The 11367-nt window shown below is 35.8% G+C and overlaps 1 protein-coding gene across 1 annotated transcript; it reads left to right on the top strand.

The window, feature by feature from the left end:
- Positions 1-821: 821 nt before the first annotated feature.
- On the top strand, positions 822-7654 carry LOC136415704 (HUWE1-associated protein modifying stress responses). The gene is made up of 5 exons (XM_066400479.1): positions 822-1118; positions 1812-1889; positions 2066-2255; positions 2640-2908; positions 3529-7654. The coding sequence occupies exons 1-4, from the start codon at positions 941-943 to the stop codon at positions 2899-2901; spliced, it is 708 nt and encodes a 235-aa protein (XP_066256576.1). The 5' UTR covers positions 822-940; the 3' UTR covers positions 2902-2908; positions 3529-7654.
- The last annotated feature ends 3713 nt before the right edge of the window (positions 7655-11367 follow it).

Genomic DNA, 11367 nt, shown 5'->3' with positions numbered 1-11367 from the left:
CGCTTCCCTCGTGCAACAATGAACAAAAATCGATTGATTAGTTATTTAGAACAACGGGAACTCAGTAACACCAACTACACATTATGCGTCTGGCACGGTACGTATACTGAGAGATTCTGAACTGCACATGTCCACTCTAAAGGACACTTCCCTCGTACAATATTTCATAAAAACCGATTGATCGGGTATCCAGAGTCACCAGAATTCAACAAAACTTGGCACAAATAGTGTCTCTTATGTGCTTCATACATTAATAAATTTTGAATTTCCCATGTCCACCTTAAAGGACACTTCCCTCTTGTAATATTTCAGAAAACTGATTTCCCGGGTATCTAAAATAACAAAAATTCAACCGAACCTGCCACAAGTGACACCTTTAATACGGGCGTACACTAATACACTCTGACCGTACCATGTCCAAGTTAAAGGACACTTACCTCTTACCATATTTCACAAATACCAATAAACCGGATATCTAAATTGCCGTTTACCAAGTATACACCAGTGTGTATGAAGGGTCGCCTATATAACGCAATTTTCCGTCTATATACTTAATTGTGCGACGTTGTCGAATAACATTTAAAATACCTAGGCGTTGGCAACAATACGTAGAAGTGAACAGTCTTGCTGGAATAATTTCAATTTTGGCACTATTTGATACATTTTAGAAGCAATTATCTTGGTATCTACGAATAACTAGTAACTGATGATTCTCTCTCTTAATGTTTGTATGGAATCAATTCTGGATGATTGGTCCACCAATCAAACCAATTAATGTGCTTACGGCAAGATCTAACATTGAATGTGGCAACAGTGTCAAACTTAGTGGATGACAGTCAACAGCACGTCGTATTTCTCTGTTAAGTTTTCCAGCAAAAATGCCCTTTTTAAAGTGAAAATTCAGTTTCCACCGCAGTAAAGTGCGAAATCGTATAAAGAAATGAATGGAGAAGACGACAACGAGTGCTGGTTAAGCAACTGGGAGCAGCAGTGCTCGGATGCCATTGAAACCCAACCCGATTACGATCAAAATTTAGCCCAGGAAAACGAACTTTTTCAGCGTAAAGTGTGGACCAGTTTTCAAGACTCGGCCACGGCCATAGCCCAGCTTTATAGAGGTAAATTTTCTGGTTATGTAGAACTGAAGGTGGTTTTTGGGGTTTTTGTGGTAATTCTGAAGAAAAGGGCGTTTATTTTTAGTTTCCTCCAAGGCGACATTTTGTTGATATATATCTGCATTATCGATTGAGAATCAGCTGTGGCGATGTTGCCATTCATATTCATGACTTTTTCAGAATACCTAAAACTGTGTGTTAAAACATAAAATATTCTCTTATCTTAATTTTTATTGTATTTAGTCATTTACTAATGAAACACAATACACAGTTTTCTTCTAAATTCTTTAAAGGCTTAAAAAGAGACAGAAAAATACTTTCATGCAGGTAGAAATTAGCTTATCGATAAATCTCCCCAATAACAATCTCTCATTAAAATTTTACCTGCTGCTGTAATACCAGAAATTCTTTGATAAATATCTGATCTACACATGGCTCACAATTCTGACTTCACTTCACTTTCATACCTTCATATATAAGTAAGCAAGAGGTAAAACTTTACTCGGTCCTACTTATAGATCATTCACACAACATTCACACATTCATATGCATTTCTTAGAAAACAAATCTTGTGCAACCCAAGACATTTTTATAAATGACTGGAAAATCATGATGGATATGAAGTAATGCAAGAACAGAAAAAGTTCCAAATTAGAAGAGCAATTACAAGTTCTTCATCAATTTTTGTATTTTTAGATCGATTTACTGGAGAACCTGGAACAATATGGGTGCAATTTCAAACAGCAGCTGGTACTGTTACCACTTTATATAAAGGTGAGTGATTACATAATGAAATTATCCATTTCAAATTAGATAAATTTTTTAAAGTTGTTTAACTTAGTTAACACATTTGTTCAGCATAAACCACTTACTTACAAATTTAAATTGTAATAATACATATAATTTGGCCAATGCTATTGATATTTATGCCTAATTCAAATATCTTTCAGAATCCTGTGAGGGTTTAAAGAAGATTACAGAATTAGGAAAGCAAAATGGTTACCAGAACCGAAATAGAGAATTGTTGAACTGGGTTAAAAGAAAAAGAAGATTAATTAGAAGAGAAGATCTACTTACATTTTTGGCAGGAAAACCGGCACCTCCTAGACAAGTGCACCATCACCACCATGGGCATCATAGGTATGAAAATGGAACAGTTACATTTTTATGATTATCACTGGCTAATTTACGTAAAATTATAGAAAAAATACTGTAAAGTTTTTTATACAGATTAGAAATTTTTACCAATTTAGGCCTTTTCTTTTGACTTGGTATTTTTAGCCCCTTGAAGTATCAATTTTCTATTATTGTTATAAGATCATAAGCTGAAGTAGTGCAAAACCTCAATTTTAGCTTTAAAATTTTACATTGTTTCTAGAGTTCACTATATGTGCATATTCCTATAACCTCCCCAAGCTAAATTCTACTTCAAGCTTATAAATCTAGCTCATCTTTCATCATGCAACTCTCAATTTTTCTCTGATCACTTGTTGATGTAAAATATTATAGGATACTTTGATATAGGTTGTCTCCTCGTCCTCGCAACATTTCTCCCCCGCCTCACCACAGAGATTCGACGAATAATACTCCTCACTTAATTGACCCTAACTTGCACATGTTCAGGGAGGCACTCACAAACTCCCGAAGATCCTCTCCTCAGGCAGGGACGGATTTATGTACTTTTATAGCAGGCGAAATGGCGCGCCATGGCGCGAAACGTTCTGCATCTCCCAATGACGTACCCATGGGTAGCCCTACACATCCGAAAAGACCCAAATTTATGTGACTACAAGGTAAGTTTTTGCTTAAAGTAAATGTACAGTTTAAAAGGTTCAATTCACGTTTATTACTGAATGATTGTTAAGAAAAATTATCGCGGCAGTCGCGGGTAGTAAAGAGTGATCATTAAGAAAAAGCCTCGAACAGCCAGTTTTTTGTGAAACATAACAATGCAGATCTTAATATTCAACTTAACTCTTCAACTTTTGAATAAAATTTTTTTTTTCTGAATTACTTTCTAAATGGGCAAAATACATACAGCTCTTATCCATTTATTGTCATTTGTTGAAATGAGAATCATTGAGATATAAACTTATCTCAGACATAAAGTTGCATTACTAAGGCTAATTTGGATTATTTTATAAATTAAACCCATGTTACTTAAAATTGAAAAAGTAGATTAGAAATTACTTTTAATTTTGTGAATAAGCAGTAATGTATAATTTTTTAAATTGAATATATTCTGTATATGGGGTTATCTATTATTATTATAATTATTTTATTGTATTATTATTATTGTTGTTAATTAAGTTTTATTAAACCTTTAATTTCCTAAATAAAAATAAACTAGGCTATTATAAGAAGGCGATTTACTCTTGTGACACTCTTTTTTACATTTAACATTTTTTTACAGAACCCAAGTGAAGGAACTATGTATCTGTGTTAACGAAACCGGCGATTACAATACTTTAGATTTGTATATATGTACCTACATCATTAAATTCAAAAAGGTTTGCACATACGGTGTTCTGTTACCTTAATCTTGCATCGTTCAGTACCACGTGGCAGATTTGCTTTTATTTACTCATTTTGTATTTTTACTGACCTACTTTATATGCAGGTTTTTATGTTTCTTATACTTCTGGAGAAACTCTAGATAATGCGCACACTTAGATCCTCTAACAGAAAATAACTGATTAATTAATTATTCAAAAGTTATGATGTTTCTAGTTATTATCTATTGCGTACCTATATAAGGATAGGAATATGAGCAAGAATGCTCTAAAATAATAAAATTATAAGACACAATTGAGAACAACACAGAAGAAGAAACGGATTACAATTAAATCAACTTTTCTTGATTTTCCAAGGGCTTGTTTATCTATGCTTTATTTTAACTCTATTTCTAAATTAATTTTTGGATAAAATTTCTAGTCAATTAAACTTTAAACGACTTGATAATGAACAACAAAATCTAATTTTGACTTTCCACAATTGATACCACTTTATTGTATCACCACGTAGGAACTTTAAATTCAGTACCTCCTGAATTTTTAACAATTATTAAAAACTCTGTGATAACTATACTTTAATTTTGAACTAATTCTTTAAGCCAGTTTTGAATCGTCAGGATAGATTGGAAGTACAGGGGAATTAAATTAGAGTAATTGTCCATAGCATACTTTAGACATATTCTTCATCTAAAAATGTCAGTTCTTAACGCATTTAAAAATTATTCGTATAATGCGTTTTTTAAAGCACAACAGGATTTTATGTGTTAACATTTTAGTCATTGGCTTGATTTAAAAATGCAGGAAAAAGTTAAAAATGGAGCAGTTTACTTTTTCCATTTTTCTCAAAAACTGTAAAACGTAAATACATTTTTAAACCAGATATAAGTTTCTCATAAAACTCTCTAAAACTTTCCCCATTTAATCGACTCTGTACCTTACAAAGCCTCACCTCATACAATTTGAGGCACACCTTTACATGTTAGCATGTCAAAATGCCGAAATCGTAATTAAGGGTAAAATCCTAAGTAGGTGGAAATCATGAATTTCCTTTTATTTATGATAAATTAATAGGCTTTTAAGATTTCAGTAGATAAATGAACGATTAAAATGTTCTAGAGTATGTAGTTGAAGAGGTAAGGTTGAGGTAAAGGAGCACCACAATAAGTAAAGAGGTATCTGCGAGGCAAAGACGACAAAATTAACACTGCACATAATGTATAGCATTTCGGGTTAGGGAATCTTTATCTACATCATAATTAAGATTCATTTTGGGGTGCCGAACACCTGAAATCTTTGTAACAGGGCTTGAATCCGGTGATATTAGGCGGATTTACTTCATGTTCAGGGAGGAAATTATAGGGGGATCCGAATCACAACTTTACTAGTGATTATTGCTGTGGAGAAAAAGCTTTATATTTAATTAATTTCCATTACAGCAATGGTATACATGGAAATAGGTAATAATAATTGTTATGAAGAAATTGAATTAAGTTATTTGGAACAAACGAGGCAGGACTATTTAAATAAAGCCTGTCTAATTACCATGAAATGGTTACCGTACCATGAAAATCAACATTCATTAAATTGTGATAATTTATTGATTAGCTTTCATGCCCTTCTTTTAGCGTCATGAAAATTTTTTTTCGCCTTATTTTATACCGTTTTGTTTCCTTTATAATACTTAGTCGTCACACCTCACTGGTACCCAAGGCGCATTATAGTTTATTGAGCAATCTACCATATTATTTAGATATTTTCTATTATGAATTATTCCTTATTTTGTTCAACAGACTTTTATCGTTATTTTGTATAAGTTTAACTTATTTGTATAGCGAATATACACCAAATATAAGTGTGTTAGGTTTAGCTTTAATTTTTTCTTTGTTACACCGGCTACTATCCATTTTGCTTTAAGTGGGAAAAATTAAGTCTACGTATGTGAATGTAGAATTACTATTTGTCCGAATCCTGCTGTATTTATTGGAATAACTGGATTTCTTGTTTTTATGTTATATATAATTTTTGGCTGTTTCAGGCATTATTTTTAATTATTTTACACTTAAGGCCTAACGCGCCAGCAATAGCTCAAAGTAGCTGGCGATGAAGCCCTTCAATTTTGTTAATTATTGGATTTTTTATAAATATGTTTTATTGTGCTCAGGAAAACACTCTAATAAAATTAGATCGTCAAAAAGTTCTATTTTTGCTTAATTTCGAAGTAAAGATGAAAATTTCCATGCGTACCACGGTCCTCCATATCGCTATGCTGCTTCTTTAACACCAAGTAGCATAGCTGTAAATATTGTAAATAAGTTGCATAATCTAAACAAAAAAAAAATGTTAATTTAGCTGCAAGCGATTTTAAGTTTTAATCTCAGGTTCCAGCAACACTGGCTGTTTTGATTTACGATAAACTGTAACGTAGCTGAAAACTGTCCAAGACATTGAGACTTTTGAGGCATAAGTGAGTTTATAAGGATACGCAAAAGAATAAGTTCAATAATTGTTAATAATTGTAGTTCCCAGGAACTTAAATTGCCAACAATTTTCCTCTACGAGCGTGCGGTAAGGTGGCTTTACCGCACACACATGCTAGATAAAAGTGGAACTTTACCGCATGTTAATATTGCTAGACTTTGCAGGAGACAACCAAGTTAACGTGTTGTATCAAGCCCGTGAGAAAACATTTTTCGAATCATCAGCGTGTGGTAAAGTATCACTTTCTCCACTTGTTAGATAAATAACTGTTTTTCGCTAATGCACTCCCCCAGATCGACGCCAAATATTCGCAGTAAAAATCTGAGCGGGAATTTTGCCTTCTTTGATAAAATGTAAACTATTGATACGACATTGCTAGAACATAAATATTTATTAACGAGACGGACCTTTCGCCTCGGTCTGAGGGAGCTTAAACCTAATAATATCGTTCCATGCCCGTTTACAAATTTATTACGTATTCCATTAGAGGCCGTTTTTGAATCTCTTGTTAAAATTTAACACTGATTAAGATATATTACAACTTTATGCCTCATTTCAGCTCTGCAGTGTCAACAGTAAGCATGATGGACTTGTAGAAAAATATTGTAGCAGCGCCATCTGCCGTGCCCTTTTTCCTGCAACTCGACCAAATCTTCGAGTATAAACAGCAGGACTTGTGTACACAAGGTCGAACTATAGCCAAGAGCAATGAAGGTGAACGCAAATATAATAGGAAAATTATGAGAAGCCTATGGTCTATTAGGATAAACTAAGTTTCTGGCTAGAATGAGGCATAAAATTGTAGTAAGCCTTAATCTTCTTAGACTTTCCCTACGACTGTTTTCATCATTCATCTTAATTGCTCTTAACTGTAGGTTGACTCTGTGCACATAGTACTCATTCGAAGATTTCATCCAGATGCAGCTTAAAGTATACGGCAGATACCGTTAGTAAGATATTTTCCTGCAGAGCCAACATGCTCAAGTTAATTAAACGCAAAGTTGGAGTTGGATAGAAAGTCGAAGTAGAACTTAATCGATTAAAAAATTGGTCTGGAAGTTAAGAAATTTTTTTATTGTTATATTCTTTATTTTCAATCATCTGTTTAACGTAACATGTTATTATAGCAGAAATAATGTCTACTAATTTTAATTACATAATTGCATTCAGTGTTGTGGTTACACGAAAAATGTGTCCTTATTTTGGTTCATTTGCACTATTAAATTGTTTTTTTCTTTTTTAATTTTATTGCTACCTAAGCACATCCATCTGCAACTTAATTTATTAAGAAATATAGATATTGTTGCTTTTTAGTTTTATAATAATGACTAATTGAAGCTTTACTCGCGTTGTTGTTTATACGGTTTGTTCCAAATTTAGCCGTCATAATCCACATTGAATTATCAGTTTACATTTTTTATTATTCTTATTTCGGTACCGACTTATGGCTTACGCAGTAAGTGCTCCGTATAGTTCGGATGTTTAGTTTATTTTTGTACAATGGAATTGTAAATTTTCATTCTGAAATAAAAGTTGACAATATTGAAATTGCATATTTATTGATCAAAATCTACATTTTAATTTTAAAAAACTACCTTTAATTAAAACAACAAAGAGTATTGAACACATTACAATGTGTTACCATGATTATTGATAATTACGCCTGATTTTACCTGAATTACCTGATAATTGCACGTGTGTAAATTACTATGTAATTTGATTGTCGTAAACACAACAAAAAAATACAAAGAATTAAGCGCTATTGGTTAGATGAGGATTAAATTTTGTTTAATTTTAAAAGATTTATTTAAAATTAATTTTGACCTAATTGTAAACCCTTGTTAGTGTTTCTGTGTGAAGAAAGGAGAGGAAAATACTATATTGTTGTAAAGGAAATTTACTTGATTGCATTTGCTAATATACAGATAGTTTTAATTTAAAAACGTTTTTTAGGTTTAGGCAGGATTAGTGTCTAACTATAAAAGCATTCATTTGGACGTAGCTTGTACAAGAGATGAAATAATATTCAGGGTATTCCATTTAATATAATATATATTAGAATTGCTACTACTTTTTTTTATATAAGATGTGCCTTAAGCAACGGGTCAAATGAGAATAAGATGCTATAAGGTAAAAAAATAGAGTGATTCAGAGAAACTACATAGTTGAAATTGCTCCTAGGGGAATTTTGGGAAAGATAAATTCATTTAAAATAACTGTTTGAAGCTAGCTGATAGATAGCCCTACCTGCGCCTTATCAAGGTATCAAAAATTGACCTACCTTTTTTATCAAAGCCAATAACTTCAATATTTTTACGAATTCTGATACCCTGAGCTTCTTCACATCAACAAATTTGCACCTCTACGGATTTTTGTGATATTTTCAATTAAATTACGTGTTTATAATAGTCTTGTTAGTAGTACTTTTTTTTATGTGCTGCGCCCGCCAGGTAAAATGTGAAAATAATAAAATGTTCATATAGTTGAGTAAAAAATTATAGTCTACATTTAATTGAAGAAATTCAGTTCATAACATAATTAGAGACTGTGCTGTATGTGTAGTATATCTGAGCAAACATGATAGGTTCCGGATGCACAATGTCAGTCCACCTCACAGTCACGAAGAAGGACTTTTTCTTAGACACCTTGTAAGGGTCATATTAGGGATAATTTCCAGAAAGGATCAAGCTATCCCCCACATGAGAAAACAAAGTATAATATTGCATGAATTTGATGTTATTCACAATTTCTGTTCCGGTCCTGGCAAGACTTGCTCGAAGAGACTTGAGAACACCTTAGACACATACTTATTAGCCGCAAACATTATTTCCAACTATTTTAATTACACTTCAGGGGTAAATAGTGCAATAACAACAATTTAGAAAAATCAAAACAAATATTTTTGAGGTTATGATGAAAGAAATGAAAGAGACATCTGGGAAAGTTGTGGTGCATTATACACTCGAGAGTAGTTCACACCGAGAACCTGCACCGACAAGTGACACTCACAGGAGTGACAGTTGACGAGTAGCAGGGACGGAAATAGCGAAAGGGTTGGCTAGCTATATAAACCCAAAACAGACCCTTAAAATCTCTCTTATATCTCCGATCTCTTATATCTCCGATCTCTTATATATCTCTGACCTCTTATATCTCTGATCTCTTATACCTCATATACTCTTACTCTCAGTTCTCTCGAGGTAACGTACCACGATTATCACCCTCAGTATAGTATATACAGACTGTGATAACAAACGTAGCAATAGTTTTGTGTAAATAAAGATAGTCGAGCAGTATCAGCGCGTATTTTGTATCTACGACTAGTATCTTTGCCGGGTTAGAATACTGGTCCCTTCAGCGTGTCCGACTCGTAACGGGAGAATAGATCACCCCGTTAGCACCCACAACACGCCGCGTTACTCCGAACCCTATCGGTAAACGCAAACACCTACAAACCCGACAATTGGTGACCCCGACGTGATCAGCGCCATACGAAGCCCCAGTACAGGGAATCTCGACAACAAGAAGAACACAGAACGGCCCCAGTGACGCCAAAACCTAACACGAGGATCATGGCAAATCCAGGCCCGACAGAGAGTAGCAACAACGCCACAATGGTAGACAGAGTAGCAGTTAAGCCTCCTCCATTCTGGAGCAGAAACCCCGAACTTTGGTTTTGCCAACTGGAATCACAGTTCCAACTGGCTGGAGTTACAGCAGACTCTACCAAGTTCCACCACGTGGTCAGTGCTCTTAACTGTGAGGTCATCGAGCAGGTAGGGGACTTATTTCGTAACCCCCCAGCTGGGGACATGTTCCTAGCGATAAAAGACAGGCTCATCACATTGTTCTCTGAGTCTGAAGAACAGAAATACAAAAAACTAGTCTCACACACATCACTGGGGGACAGGAAGCCGTCACATTTGTTGAATGAAATGGCAGGATTGGGCGGTACCTCGGTGTCGAAACGGCTACTCAAATCAATGTGGCTACAGCAGCTCCCGAATCAGATCCAGTCAATTCTGGCTGGCAGCAATGACCCACTGGAGCAGCTGGCAACGAGGGCAGATCAAATCGCTGAGATCCTACAGCCTAGTGTGTACCAGATCCAGCAACAGCCTGAAACCCCTAACTCGCCAACCTTAGCTGAAAGTTTGCGTCGGCTTACCTTGGAGGTGAAGGAAATAAAAGAAAAAATCCCACTTCTGACACCACGGGGAAGATCACAGAGTCGGAGAAGCTCAGGCTCAACAGGCCAAAGAAGGTCAAGATCGTCAAGCCGGAGACAGCAAGACTCAGGGACATGCTGGTATCACCAACGATTCAAGGAGAAGGCCACCAGGTGCTTACTGCCTTGCAATTTCAATGCGGAAAACTAGCCCCCACGTCGCTTAAGGCGAACAGCAACGTGGGACAGCCAGATCGCCACGCGTCCAGCTCTCCAGCTCCCACTAGTAGTAAGATAAATACTTATAGGCTAGTCATTAAGGACGATTTGACGGGAATCAGATTCCTAATTGACTCTGGCGCCGAGGTATCAATAGTTCCCCGCTCGAGGAGGGACCAGTGTGTTGATACCCGATTCAATTTACTCGCGGCAAATAATACGCAGATACCTGCATATGGCAACAAGCATTTAGCCGTCAGCTTAGGCCTGCGAAGGAAATTCAACTGGAATTTCATCGTAGCTAAGACGGATATGGCTATCATAGGCGCAGATTTCCTGCATCACTTCAACGTGCTGGTCGATATGGGCCGCGGTAGAATTATAGACGGCACCACGCAAGTAGCCAGGTATGGACAGGTGAAACTTGCTAATACGTATTCGGTATGTACCATTCCGACATCCTGCAAATATGGTGAAGTCCTAAGGCAATTCCCCAACCTCACCAAATTCACCTCTGCTCCCAGCGATTTAAAGCATAATACCTCACACGTCATCCACACAAACGGACCACCGGTCTACTCAAAAGCGAGACGGTTGCCCCCGGAGAAGCTTAAGTTGGCTAAACAAGAGTTCCAGTACCTACTCGAGATGGGTATCTGCCGACCCTCTAAAAGTCCTTGGGCTAGTCCACTGCATATGGTCCCAAAGAAGGCAACAGGCGAATGGAGACCCGTGGGAGATTACCGTCGTCTGAACGCGGCAACAATCGAGGACAAATACCCAGTTCCAAACTTGCACGACTTCACGCATTTCTTAGAAGGGAAGACCATCTTCACAACACTAGATCTCGTACGTGCATATCATCAAATCCCCG

Source organism: Euwallacea similis, chromosome 1, assembly GCF_039881205.1.
Source record: "Euwallacea similis isolate ESF13 chromosome 1, ESF131.1, whole genome shotgun sequence".
In the NCBI taxonomy this organism is placed as follows: Eukaryota; Metazoa; Arthropoda; class Insecta; order Coleoptera; family Curculionidae; genus Euwallacea; species Euwallacea similis.
The sequence above is the reverse complement of the archived record's forward strand: the minus strand, read 5'-3'. Positions and strand labels throughout refer to the sequence as shown.